We start from the raw sequence: 14812 nt of genomic DNA, 5'->3' as shown, positions 1-14812 counted from the left end.
ACGGCATGGCTGGGAGACCCCGATTCTTGTGTGACGTCAGAAGTCGTAGTGGTGTGACAGTAAGTTCTTCCTAAGCGGGACGCTGTCCCGAAGTGCTCGATGCCCCTGAAGGAGACTGGCTCATGGGGAGGCTGAGGCTGTGGGTGAGTTTAGTGTGGAGGTTTATTGAGTAGTGGCGGCAGACGGCTCAGCAAACCCAACCCCTGGCCCTACCCTGGCCCGTGATAATAGTGCGTTTGTTCCTTCTCTCTCTTATCAGTTCCAGCTGTCTGTAAGTCTGTGCTTTCTTTCATATCTGTCTTTCCTTTCTTTATTGTCTCTCAGCACTTTGTCTCTGGTGTTGGTTCATAGTTCAGGAAAGAACCAACCAGATCATATCAGAAGTAAAGAGCTTAGGTATTACTATCACTTTCGTCCTTTTAACAGCGAAGGGGCGCTGTGGTCTAGAATTAAATTTGGCTTAAGACTTTTTGACCTCCTGTCCCCTCCTCCCCTCCTCCCTTCCCCTCCCCTCCTCCCTTCCCCTCCCCTGCCCTCCCCTCCCATCTCCTCTCCTCCCGTTTCCTCCCTCCCCTCTCCTCTCCTCACTTCCTCTCCCCTCCTCTCCCTCTTTCCTCCTCCCTCCATCGCCCTCTTCTTTTAGGGGAATCTGAGCCATGTGCAAAGCAGCATCTCAGTTGATGCAGCTTTTAACTTACTGTGTGTGGTGTGGCCGGCTGAAGGGCTCTACAGTTCTCCCGCTCTCTCTAGAGTTCTCCTGCTCTCGTAGCTTGAAGCATTAATTCATTACACAAATCTGTAGATGGGCCAAGAAGAGGCAAAGCATATCCTGCCCTTTGTCCTTCAGGCAAAGCCATAACAGCCAGGCAGTTCCAGCATCGCACCCTTAGCCAGACACAAACGATGTGATGTAGACTTAGAGTTTGTACAGAAAGCTGGATTTGAATACAGTTGTGAAAACGTCCCTGTTCTCTTACTAGAGGGAAGAACACATTTCACTGTCTTAGATAGAACTGTGCTTTCAGGGGTAAAATTAGAAAGTCAGACATAAGTTACGTACCTGATGCTGAAAGTGGAGGCCAGCCGAGTCCAGGGCTCGTGCTGCCTGCACCGCTCAGCCAATAGACCGACACAGGAGTTGGGTCACAGAATAAGCGTTTATTGTCAGCACCGGTGGTCTGAGAAGGCAGCAGGTTAACACCTCCAAAAACTACCTTACCATTCTCAGACCAGCCTGGGATATTTAAGGGAAAATCTGTGTGTTCCTCTAGAGGCCCCATGAAGGTTCTGGGGTCTGCATGGAGCCTTCCCGCTGATGGAGCCACGTGATTCTGTGGTGGAGTCAGCAACCCAGGAACAGTGATGGGAGGAGCCTGGTAGACCACTGAGCTTGTGGTCAATAAGCCTAAGGGCATTTATCATAAGTTTCAGGGTCATTTTTTAAAACAGGGAATTGGGTGCGACAGGGAACATTCCCGAGCTCAAGCCGCAGGGGGATGATCTATTGTTAAACTACAGGTAGGTCACGGAAAGGTGAGACTGGGGACGCAGCAAAGCCTCTACTATGGGGGCCGACTGGGCGTGTTTCAACTGTGACAGTCACAGAGGGATTTTTCCCTGCTTTTCTCCCTGCTTGGGAGAAAAGTCATATGAATAACATTTGTTGTCAGGTACTTAGTTTCAGTTTTCTGTGGCTTCTTTGAGTCGTGGAGATAACGGAGAACATTCGGTTTCAGGGTGACACATCTGGGGATTACAAGAAAGCCCTCCTGCTGCTCTGTGGAGGAGAAGATGACTGAGTGCCACCCAGAAGCGTCTCCTCCCCGCGCCTGCCTGCCACGGCCACCTGCGCACCCTGTGTATGCCAGCGCTTGTCACCGTGCCTTACTCACACTAGCATGTAACGACCAAACGTGTGTAGAAGAAAATCGCGGTACTTCTTTCTAAGCATCAGTTAGGATCTTTCTCTCCGACCTATGCCGTCCTGGAGTGTACCTGTGCTACTGCCACTAAAGTCTGCGTCATTTCTGTTGTCCTTTGAGGTCAGACTGCTTTTAGCCTTTTTAAAGAGCTTCATTTATATTAAATTGCTAACCATATTACCTTAATTGGAACATTAGCCTTGAAATTGTGAACTCCTGGAAGTGTTACTGATCAAGTTTGCCATAAAATTAAACCTGAAAAATTATGGCGATTGCATTCAAAAAATAAACATTTCCTTCCCCCTACATTATGTGTGGATGTGTGTTTAGAAATTTTCATTTATTTATTTAACGATGGTATCTTTTTTCCAAGGTAGTCAATTGACAGTGGTGTCGGTTAACAACTCAGTTTACAGTTGGCTTTTTGGGTGAAAAGCTTGAAATGTGACACCATAAACTGAATTTCCCCTGCCGGATGGAATAAGGGCGAGGTAATGAATGGAATGCTTGTGATTCTTCTAATTTTAAAACTTCACCTAAAAGTTGAGAGGGCTATTTTTCTTCCTATTATTAACTTGTTTTTGGTATTTTCTTTTTAAAAATTTATCTATTAAAAAATTACAATTGACAGTCAATATCATATTAGTTCCAGGTGTACAGCATGTATATACATGGTTAGACATGTATGTAACATACAAGGTGATTGCCTGGTAGGTCTGGTGCCCTCCTGGCACCATTTGTAGTTATTATAATGTCGCTGACTATATTCCCTATGCTGTATTTTACATTCTCGTGACTGTTTCGGAACTGCCAATTTGTACTCCTTAATCCCTGCACCGTTTTCACCCATCCCTCCAAACCCCCTTCCATCTAGCAACTGTCTGTTTGTTCTCTGTGTCTATGAGCTAGTTTCTGTTTTGTTTACTTTGTTTTCTAGATCCCACCTATAAGTGCAATTACATGGTATTTGTCTTTCTCTGTCTGACTTATTTCACTTAGCATAATATCCTCTAGGTCTATCCATGTCACAAATGATAAGATTTCATTCTTTTTTATGGCCGAGTAATTCTCCATTGTATAAATGTACCACAGCTTTATGCAGTTGGCCATGATGGGCACTTTGGTTGCTTCCAGATCTTGGCTGTTGTAAATCATGCTGCAGTGAACAGAGGGGTGCAGGTATCTTTTCAAATTGGTATTTTAGATTTCTTTGGGTAAACACCCAGAAGAAGGATTGTTGTGTTTTACTTACCCACTAGTTTACTATATATTTACCTTTCCAGTGAGATTTATACTTTCATATGTTTTCTTGTTATTAATTAGTGCCCTTTCTTTTCAGCTAAACAAAGCCTCTTTAACGTTTATTGTAAGTCTGGTTTAGTGGTGATGAATGAGCTCCTTAGGTTTTGCTTGTCTGGAAAACTCTTCTCTCCTTCAATTCCGAAGGACCGTTTGCTGGGTAGTTACTGGCTGGCCTATTCCCCTTTCCCCAGCACTTTGAATATATCACGCCACTCCCTTCTGCTCTGCAAATCGTCCACTGAAAAATCCACTGACAGTCATGGGACCACCCTTGTACGTAACACGTTGTTTTTCTCTTGCTACTTTTAAGATTCTCTTCGCATTTTTAACTTTTGATACTTGAATTATAGTGTGTCTTGCTGTGGGTCTCTGGGTTTGTATTATTTGGAATTCTGAGTGTGTGTGTGTGTACCTCGTAACATATAGACATCATATATATACACACACACACACACACACACACACACACACGGACGGAAGTCCAAAATCAGCCTGACCGATCGTAAGTGAAGCTGTGTCAGGGCTGCCTGCCTTCTGGAGGGGAGAAGTCATTTCCTTGTCTGCTCGGCTTCTAGAGGTCCCCTGATGCTGAGCCTCCTGGCCCTTCCTCCTCAAAGCCAGCCGTCAGATCCGTCCGGTTCCTGCCTTCTGACCGCATATCCCCTCTGACCACGTCTCCTGAAGGACCCTGTTGTTTGTTCACTTCGGGCCCACCTGCTAATTCAGGTTCTCGCCCCATCTCATCAACTCTGCAAATTCCTTTTGCTACATGAGGCCGTATAGTCACAGATTCTGGGACGAAGACATGGACGTTTTTTTTTGGGGGCGGTTGGATGAGGGCATTTATCTGCCTCCCCCAGTGGTTTTAAGAAAACTTGCAGTACGCACAGCCTTTTCTCTGTTGGGTAGGAGTGATACTGTACATCCCAGGTGTAAGTGGAACTTCCAGGTAATATACCCTTAGTTAGTTAATTCAGGCGACAGAAATGGGGGGAAACCTTTCATTACTTACTTTGTACTCATTTGAATGACCAGAAGCCTCTGGGATGTTTCTCCTTCCTCATGCTCGCACGTTTGGAGTCTCCTGCCAAGTCTGTGCAGTCTCTCTTGTGCCCAGTAGGTGGTGCTGTTGGCAAAATTTCCATGTCATTCAAATTGCACTTCTGTTTACCAGGAACTTTCAAGTTTTTCAGCCTCAAGGGGTATTATTCCTACACAACCTTCCTCACCCCAGCCCTTAGACAAAAAGTGAATCTATTTTAATCCCCTACTTGGTCACTCAGCTGTCACTTGGTAGTTTAGCATCATCCTGTTTTTCCTGGTTTAGGACATTGTTTTGTTTTCAAAGGCACTGGTTTGTTTTTATCCTGATGATATTTGGTAGTCTAATTAATTCTCACCACCTCGCCTGCTCCCGACCCCTCAGTGGCCCCGGAGCACACAGCACGTCTCTCAGTCCCTGTCAAGTCTTTGGATACTTTTATGGATGGTGTGCATTTCGCCATTTTTTTTTTTTACCTGACAACAGTTAGCTGCACAGCCAGAGGTGCACCTAGGGACAAAAATCCCTTTATGCACAATGAATTTGCCTTCTGGGTTTTGATACTTGAAATGAAGGAATGTTTTAAAAACATAAATTCACTTTTTTTTTTTTTTTTTTACTGTTACTTGTGATACACAATTGTCTAACGCTATGCCCATCAGCTCTCCCACAGACAAGTTTGCCCTCCCACATTCCCTGCTTCTGGTAGTGGCTCTAAAATCCTTCTATTTACTAGTCGCAAAACTTGGGGAATATTTGTGTATCCTCCCTTTTTTTGTCCTTCATGGTAAATTAATGATCAAATCCAGACAATTCTTCCTTCGTTATGCGTGGCACATCTGCCCTGTCCTTTCCATTCCTGTGTCTGGAACCAATGACCTTACCTGGAGTACGTAAATGACATCTTGTTATTAAAGAAAACATTTTGTTATTCTCACCAAAGCAATCAATACACCAGTTAAAGAGTCAAATAGCAGGAAGCATTTGGAAGAGGAGAAATCCTATCCTGTCACCCACTCCCATCCTATTCCCCACTGGGGTGCGTGTCAAAAGCTTTCAAAATTTTTTATCATTTTTCCTTTCAGATTTTTTCCAGGGGGTTCCATCCATATTTCTGAGTGATGTGTGTGTGTGTGTGTGTGTGTGTGTGTGTGTACATATGTATGTATACTACGATTTCCTCATTCATTCATTTCAAGTTTCCCTGTTGGTTTCTTGCTGTAACCGAGAAGATGAAGCTGATACCCGTTCACCTTTCATCTCTTCCGCATCTTTTCAGGATAGTCTTGTTCCTCTTCTTACTTCCTCTCACAGCCACGTCACTTTAACAATGGGTGTGCACTTTTACTTCTTGTTCCAACAACTATAGGAAGAATCTCTGGGCTCCTCATGCTGAGAGGAGGCATGGCGACTCTGCACCCCATTTCTCCTTGCCCTCTTTCTCTGCCAACTCTTGTTTGCTGCAGTTTGGCTTTTTAAATGGTCAGGGCTGACTTCACGTTCTGTTCTACGATCGCAAATAAGTCTGCTGTCAGTATAGCGACTTTAGAACTGGGGAGCAGAAAAGTTTAGATTATTGACTAATACCTAACCTAGCTGTGTTCTGTGATTTCACGTCCCTTTCTGTGTTTTTGGACCTCCCACCCTCATGGTATCTACCTGTATTGTTTCTTTTGTGCCTGTAACACCCAAGCGTGTGTCAAGTCTGTGGCATCTTCCCCATATGTTTCCTCCTGGAATTTCTTTCCTGGAGCCTCCGTCCTTTGATTGGGCTGATTTCTCTCTAGGCCACACTGGGGACCTGTGAAGACCAGCGTATGGGTGTCTTAGCGCTTGCCTTCTGTACTCACTGCCTCTGTTCTACTCAGGAAGGTCGTTCAGTCTCCTCAGAAGAGGACGCCTCCCTCCCTCCCGCCTCCCTTCCTTCTTTGTGGCCGGGCCAGGGCGTAGGGAGTTGGTGAGAGGGGTTCTGAGCGCCAGGGTATTGTGTGGATGGGCCTTGTTTCACACACAGACTCTCAGTTCTGCTTCAGGGCCCGCATGCCACGCTCCGCTCCGTGCTCCCTGGTGTCTGTGAAGCACCAGCTTTCCTGGGGAGCCACAGGGCAGGCTGTCTTCCTCTGCGTCGTCGGCAGCCTCTTTTCTGTGTATTTTCAGTTGGGGCGTCATCGCACAGCACTTCACCTTCAACTCTCCATCTCCCAGAAGTCGGGTGACATTGCTCTCGTGCAGACGGCTTCCCTCCCGTCCTCTTTATTGCGAGGTTTGTGATGCCTCGGTTCTCATGTCAGTAGAGCCCAGGGTTCATAACTGCTCAGACTGCCATCGAACGGGAAGCCGCTGCTCACAGCATTGCCCGCTGGTCCTGCACCGTTTCCCGTGCCCTCTCTCCCCGCTCCCTTTGCGCGGACGGCTACTGCGTCTCCTTGCCACGATCTGTCGCCCTCTTCCTGTCGCCAGGCCAACCAGGTTCTAATAGCGCATCTGCGCTTTAATGCATATCTCACCTCTATCGTGCAGCAGATGGAAGTTTATTGTTTTGTGCTTTTAATCATCCTACGTAGCGCGTTTCTCCACTAGAATGTCACTCTTCCGAAAGCATTTCCGAGCCTCTACTCCACTCTGCCTGGACCAGGGCTTGTGTAGGGAGCACTGATACCTTTTTGGTAACTGAATTATTTCTCATTTTGATGAACAAAAAAAGCCTAAGCGTGTGTGTGTGTAAGAAAACATAATAGAAATTTTATTGATAGTGTGAAGGAATAGATTTATGTGCTTTTTTCAAACAAATGCTTTGTCTTTCTAATTAAGATAATGAATGCGTTTGTCACAAGGAGAACACAGTGTGAAGCAGACATAAGCCAAACTGTACAAGAAGCCATAGGTCTCGGTATTCTCATTTCTTTTTGTTTAAAATAATGATTTTAACAGCTAACCTGGAGTTGCTGGTTAGAGCCCAGCAGACTTTTAGAGGTCATAATATCAGGGAGTTGCAGATAATAGCTGACACGAAGGATCTCTCTCTGTGGACAGCAGGAATCTCTGCTTAAGAAGAATTTATTTTTATTTTTTTAATTTTTTAGTTTCAGGTGTACAAAGCAACATAATAGACATTTACACCCCTCACAAAGTGATAACCCCCCTCTTGCAAGCTAAGAAGAATATGCAGTCTAATGGTGGAGTCCCCACTCGTGGGCACGTCTTGAAGACCCTACCCAACCCCGCTGTTGTGCTGGGCTGGGCTGGGCTGGATTACCCACGAGAAGACTGCACTTGTGTAGGGGTACCAGGGAGGGAGGCAGGGAGGGGCAGGAGAGAAGAAAAGCGGAGAGGAGAAGGAAGGATAAAGAAGAGAAGGGACAGAGAGAAAAGGAGAGGAGAAGAGATACTGATTTAGCACCAATAAACTTGCAGAATTTTTGTATCTGAAAGTTCAGAACAAAATGATTTTCTTGTAGCTAAGTTTTCTATCAAATCAGAAACAAAATTGTGTTTTTCAATACACATCGTGTGGGATGCTTGCCCTGGGGAAGTGAAGAGTAGGGCTCTTGGTTTGGGGAAGCCTGGAGGATGGGATGCATCTCAGATGGCCTTCGGGAGGGGCACTGCGAGGGGAGCCCCACTCTCTGGGAGCCCCAGAGTGGCCGTATGCACTCGCTCTGCTAGTGTGCATGCTGCATGTGGGAGATACTCAACAGCCCCTCGGGGCCCAGGTCACAGTAACCAGCCCCCCAGGGCCCCGGGCAGAGTAACAGCCCCTCAGAGCTCCGGTTAAGAGCACAGTGTGAATCTTGAGCCAGACTCCCTGCCTTAGGATCCCTTCTCCACCCAGTACTGGCTGTGTGACTCTGAGCGGCTCTCTTGCTGTCTCTGATCGTGCCTCGTGTAAAGTGAGGAGATACCTGTGTACTTGATTGAAATGACATGAGTTCATACGTTAAAGACATACCTGGATGGAGTCAGTACACAAGTGATAGCTGGCAGGTAGAAAGCATGTGACAAATATTCGCCGAACGAGAGATGTGGCGCACTACCTGTGAGGGGGGTGAGCCAGAACTTTCTTGAGTCGTTGGAGAATGGTGATGCCAGGATCCCAATTCCGGCAGCTCTTTATTAAAGTGTAATCTTAAGGGAAATGACTAGTATTTACCGAGGTCTGGGTTCTCTTTTTATGTGTACTTGACCAGGGGAATGACGGCCGCTTTCTTGGTTTTCCTTGTTGCTGCTGAACACTCACCAGGAGAGAATCAAGATGTCAAGTCCCCGTCCAGCCCAAAAAGGAAGGGCTGGCAGGCGTTGTGTTCCTCCCTCCCGTTGGTCCGCATAAAGGAGGCGGGAAGGAGGTGGGGGAAGCAGGCTTCCATGGAGGAATGGGGGACACGGGAGCTTCAGAGGGGTCGGGCTTGTGGGGACCCCCACGCCAGTCCCCACAAGGACCTGGAATGTGCTAGGCCTTTGATGGGGCAGCAGAGGATGAGGATTGGGAAGGTTCTGGAGCTGTCCCTTCAAATGAGCCCCCAAACTTGCATCTTCCAGGAGAACTAGGATGAGCTGATCACTACAGACACCCCAAAACGTTTTTGTTTGTTTTGCAATGTGTAAGCTCTACCAGTTTCTCGTGTGATATCGGGTGTGAGTAGTTCACAAAGCCTGATGAATTTTTTAATTCTTATTTAGATTCAGATTTAATTTGATTTAAGAAAAAGAATAGTGGAATAGTGTGACATTTCTGCCTCAGAGTTGGGGGGCAGATTTGAAGCATCTGTGGTCTGCAGTTCAGCTGAGGCTGAAGCTGAGCATAAAAGGAAGGTTGAAGAAGTCTATTTTTGATGATAAACATCCATAAACTTGTAGTTTTAAGGTGTATGTTTGCAGATTATTTCCTCCTTAGAAACTAGGTTGCTATCTGTGTCAGGAACATGCCACAGTGACCTGAACAGGCGGCTGCAGTGATTTACTGGCTGGTCCATTTGAAGGCACAGCCCTGGAACATTCCACGTCTCTTCTTGCTCTCCATCAGCTCCTGCCTTAAAGGACTTGCCCCAGTCCAAGGTGTAGGTACAGAACATGGCAAGCCCTTAGATGCAGCAGCTGACAGAGGTGGGAACTGGAAGTAGGCACAGAGCCAAGCCCGTCGAGAAGGGTTCTCTGTCCCTGAGCTCCTGTGGCCCCCTCACGTTTCTCCACTCAAGGCATAGGAATATACGGTGCTCACACCTGAAACTACAATCAATCAATCAATAAAAATACATGGTACGCGTATTTGAAATATCAAGTACAATTTATTATCAAATTAGCTACCTATAATCCATGACTAACTTTCAATTTCTATGTTTACAAGAGAGATGTAATGTAGAAAAGACGTGAGACTCGGGGTAGTAAGCTTGCTTCAGAGACAGACCAGCAGTGTTGGTCAACACCTTTTTTCGGTTTTAATATAGCCCTTGGGGGAAAACGGTGACTTCTTTTCTCTGTGTTTATTTGCTGAGAGGACTCTCTGAACTTGTGGGTGGCTCTCGTTGCCACTGCACTGGAGAAACCTGCTGAGAATGAAGCCAAGGAAAGAGCAGGGCAGAGAGGGAGACAAAGTCCTGCTTCAGGAAGCTCTCTGAGGCATTTGACCCACTCCTGCCTGGAGCCACCGCACCACTGCTTAAGCTGATTCTATAGTAACCGTGAATTCTGACTAATGTACATCATCTCCGCGAGGAATAAGAAATAAAAAAAGCTTTATTAGTTATTTATCACTAGTCCAAACTCTATTAAGGGAATAGCATCATACAACATTCAGCTAATGTGAATTTAACGGCGTGAGAAAAAAATATTGGGGGGAGAGGTTTGGGTGTTCACACAGAACACTGTACTTTCAAGACTTTTTTTACCTGCTGGGCGGTGGCAGGGAGGACAGGTCCCTTCTTGTGCGTTTCTGCCTGAGCACCTCCCACAATGAGTCGGATTCTAATGTTTAATGACACTTAATTTTCATCGAACACACTTCCGCATGAATTAGCAGTTTGGAAATAGCAGTTTGTTCCAAAGCTCAGACAAATGTCTGCTTGCAAGAGAGAACTTTACCTAACCTTGACAGCAGCAGCTCTAATAAATACTAAGCGGAAGAAGTGTCAGGTGTCAGTGAGGGCTTCAGCTGCCAAAATGAATCACAAAAGTGACTGTTGAGGACAACACAATTCCGAAAAGCGTCTTGCTTTCAGCTCTCCCGGGGAGGGAAGGAACCGGGCATGCAGAGGCAGCTAAGGTTTTAACAATCTGCTCCCACCTCAGTGTATCTACTGCTTTAAACCCAGTGTTCACCTAGAACACACAGACCCTAACGTTTATGGGATGAGGACTCAGGAGTTTTCAGTGTTATTCTCGTGGTTTTGGCCCTGTCTTGAGGACAAGGTAAAGGTCCTCTCTAAAGACATTGGGAACTTCTGAGCATAAAAATTTTCATGGGGGCTGGCCTGGTGGCTCAGGTGGTTGGAGCTGCTCCTAATGCCGAGGTGGCAGGTTCAATTCCCACATGAGCCAGTGAGCTGCGCCCTCTGCAGCTAAGATTGTGAACAATGGCTCTCCCTGGAGCTGGGCTGCCGTGAGCTGTGGGAGGTCCGAGTGGGCTGCTGTGAGCTGCCGTCAGAAGACTGGCTACTGACTGCCAGGGGGGAGCGCAAGGCTCATAATACCAGCAGGGGCCAGGGAGCCATGTCCTACACAAGCTGAGAAACAGCGGCTTGAACTGAGTGGGTGGGGGGAGGCGGGGGTGAGACAGAAGAAGGGAGGAAAAAATAAAAATAAATTGCCAACACTTGCAATTGTAAAAAAGAAATTTCACTGAGTTATTATAAAAGTAATGCTTTATAATTATAAGAACAATGAGTTTGGAAGATTGAGGATATAAAGAAAGAAAAAAAGTACTAGTCCAACAACTAATGCACACCATTTTCAAAATAATCCTTGTTGTTGGGGTCTCTGAGGGGAGTCCAATGTACAGACACCCTCTTCCCCACTTGGCTCTGATCCAGTTAATAAGTTACAACAAAAATTAAGGCAGAAGTCCAAAAATGAGCTGTGTTGCTGGGATGAGAGCTGTTCTGCCACATGGGGTTGCCAATATTGAACCCCAGAATTAGGCAAATAAACCAGCAGCGCTGGATGCACAGGCCTCCTGGGGAGCGCCCAGAAGCTAGGACAGTCCCAAGGGGCGTCTGAGCCAAGATACCCAGCTCTCCTGCCCAAGTTTAGCCATCAGTCACCGCAATCCACCTCTCCAGGAACAGTGGGAGTGAAAGGAAAGGGGGAGGTTAAGAGGAAAGCTCAGAGAAAAACGCTTCGTGTGGAAAATGGCAGTGGGAAAGGTGTTTTATAAGAGTTTTAGAAAAAATAAACGGGAGTATAATATTTCAAAACTCAAACACAGAGAACAATGCAAGAGTTGTAGAGGAGCCCTGATGCTGCCCCGTCAATCTCTGAGACAGCCCTCCTTAGAAAGCCTGCTTGGCGAGGTGGGCCTTTGCCCGGCGTCAGCGAACTTGGGTTTTGAGAGGGTCCCTTCCCATCATGGCCACAGCGATAAGGGCCGCTCACTGCGCCTAAACTGCAAACAATGTGGTTTATGCTGAACGCCTGCTTTCTGTCTGGGACGAAGGGCTCACCTGCTCACTCTTACTGTCCTTACTGACCTGGGTGAAATTTTCCAGGCTCAGGGTCTGTCAGCTGTGACGCTGCTTCACTGTAGTGCCACATCCATCTGGGTCCCCCTGCGTTGCCCCTGCAGGACTTGGGGGACAAAGGGCTCTAAGACGAACACGTTCACACTGTGCTGTGCTGTGAGCGACACAGTACTTTACCTCTGACCCACGCCTTCTGCCAGAACCTTTGAATGGTAAAAGGCTAACTTACTAGCTTGTAAGGGAGTTAAGATCCCAGACGTGGGGGGCGGTTCTGGTTTGTCCACCTCCCACACTTTGTGTCCGTCTTCCCTTCTGATGGCCCCATGGGCCTCAGGCACCTCACACGGAAACGTCGGACTCATGGAGATTGTTTAACACGATCCCACAACTGAGTAGGGACAGATCCCCCGAATAAATGCCTGTCACGTATGCGTATGTCCCAGTGGGTCTGCTTCTCTGATCAAACCCTGATTCTCTCAGTCTCCCTCACACCCAGGTCAGCCAGTCTCCTGAAGTCCCTTGCCATTCCGAGTTCTGTATAAATGTCACCTTTAATGGCAGCAGAATATTTTGCATTGAGCCCGTTAGCCATAACTCATAGGCACAGAAAGTATTCGAGCAGTCAGTCTAATTGTTCAAAATACAAAAGGGATTTTTAAAGTTGAATTGAGCTTTGGGAAATAATCCTTCTCTTTCTGCGGTATTAATTTTATGTAAGTATCGGCACACCCTGTTATGTACTTTCTGATATTTCTGTTTCTTTTGCGTAGAGCTGGTCTACCTACAACGCAAGCGTTGGGAAGAGAAAGAAAATTGAGTTAAAATGTTGCGGGCCTTAGGACCCAGGTCTTGTTTGATAAGAGGAGAGGATTCTGAAATGAGAGGACAGGGACCCAATTCAGTTAAGGCCCTCCCTAAACTCCAGGGACATTTTCATCTGTTTATTTGCTGGAAGACGTGACTGTAACGTGTAGTTGACACAGACACAGCCCCAAGTCTTGGCTGTAAAGCAGTATGAAAATGTGCTAGGTGACAAATAATAGCAGCATTTTTGTTTTCCCAGTTGGAAAGTCCACATGACGCTGTTCCATTAACTAGGATCTTTAAAGAGGCAGAAAATCATTATTTGAATTTCTTAGCAATGAAAAATGGGTATTATTTTGCTCTGTGCAATTCTGCTTTCCTGGGGGTGGGGAGAGGGTGGAAACAAAAGCTCTTTTGTAGGACAAGTCTTCCAGAACAGTGTGCCAACCATAAAATGCTTTCTCCTGAAATTGCTGAGACATAATAACACCGTTATTATTTTAAGTGAACAGCCTATTTGAGGTGAAGAATGTGACCCAAGAATTAGCTTTCCTACTGAGAAAGGAACAGAAGTGAAAAACTAGACTGTTCTTCAGGGAAGTAATTACAACGATCTGATTTACTGCTGTATCCCCACGGCCCAACACAGTTCCTGGCACAAAGCAGGACCTGACAAATCACATGTTTAACAAGTGGGTGGAGAGGACTCAGGAAGCAGGACGCTTTACGCCTAGGGTGTAGAGTCCTCTTGAGCACAGATAATCCGACCAAATTCCCAAATTCGGAATTTCATTTCAGCAAGGAGTCCTCAGTCTTCTGATATACGATTTCCTGTTATAAGTGCTCATTATTTTCATTAATCTTTTTCTTGGCTAGTATAAATTCACTGAGTTTGTTGAGCAAGGATGTTTGTGAAATATTTATTAAGTCTGTGCATATCTGTCAATGTCATTCTGTTGCCTTCCCCATGAAAAACAACTTGGTTGTATATAAAATTTGTTTTTGTGAAAAGCTGTAGATGTTTCGTTTTTCATTTTGCACTGGAGAAGAAATAAAAAACCGAGACCAGTTTGTGTAACTTTCCCTCCTCTCTCCATTTCCATCAGCCTTGAAGTTTATAAGATTTTTAAATTTTTAATTAAAATATTTCCAGGATGTGTCTTAATTATGAATTTCTTTTACTTGGTTTTCCTTGGAATGAGGTGAAGTGTTTTAATCTGTGACCCCAAGACTCTTTCTAAAATTAGGTAATTGTTTAGTTATAGGTTTGAATATTTCCAATTGTTTTGGTGTCTTCCTGTGGGAAAAAAATGTAATTCTTAGACTGAATCTCTTTTCTCGTCCTTGGTTTTCAGTTCTTTATCATTTTTCTTTGTGTTTTGAGAATGTCTCAGATTTGTTCTATCTCATGTTCTCACGTTTTTGTAATGTTAATTCCGATCTTTTCTTCCTCAAATGTGAACTAGAAGTGTTATTGAATATTCACTTTTTCTGTCATCTCTTATCTGGCTTTTTCCTGTCTTGCCATTTTATTTAAGGATGTTATTTCTTTATGTCAACTGCACCTTTTTCATGGTGGTCATGGAGTCTGACCTTTTACAGAGAATGCCAAAAAGTTTCATCACTTTTGAAAAAAAGTCTGCTTGTTATTTTCAGAAGACTGCAAAATCTTATTCTAACAGGCAGTCCTGCTAACAGGCAGTTTTCTCAAAAAGTAAAGAAAACAAGTGACAGCTCCACAAAAATTATTCCTTGCTGGAACTAACCCCACTACCACTAAAACATGTTGAATAAGTATTTATGAAATACAATTTTGTAAGGGTGCCCCATAGATTTGTCTAGAAGATGCATATGCCTCATTATATATAGCCTGACCCTAAAAATATTTGTGTGTGGAGGGAAGAACAGGTCCTCCATGTTACTTATGTAACTATCTAGAGGTTGTTGAGGTGAAGTTCTGGAACTTGAGAAGAGAGTTATCCTTTGGGGAAGCTTATGGAGTCCCCCTAAATGAGGCAGGCCTCAATCCTATGTTGGAGATGGAGGGTCGAGCCGTCTCTGATAGTCACCTT

The 14812-nt window shown here is 45.4% G+C and overlaps 1 protein-coding gene across 1 annotated transcript in view; it reads left to right on the top strand.

Annotated features, from left to right (window-relative positions):
* The window catches only part of ANXA5 (annexin A5), a 28042-nt gene extending 25805 nt beyond the window's left edge, over positions 1–2237 (top strand). The window contains exon 13 of the mRNA XM_033135167.1: positions 1737–2237. Coding sequence (XP_032991058.1) covers positions 1737–1799 — 63 coding nt within the window. The 3' untranslated portion in view covers positions 1800–2237. The remainder of the gene's footprint in view (positions 1–1736) is intronic.
* The last annotated feature ends 12575 nt before the right edge of the window (positions 2238–14812 follow it).

The sequence above is a fragment of the Rhinolophus ferrumequinum genome, chromosome 18 (genome assembly GCF_004115265.2).
Source record: "Rhinolophus ferrumequinum isolate MPI-CBG mRhiFer1 chromosome 18, mRhiFer1_v1.p, whole genome shotgun sequence".
NCBI classification, from domain to species: Eukaryota; Metazoa; Chordata; class Mammalia; order Chiroptera; family Rhinolophidae; genus Rhinolophus; species Rhinolophus ferrumequinum.
The sequence above is the reverse complement of the archived record's forward strand: the minus strand, read 5'-3'. Positions and strand labels throughout refer to the sequence as shown.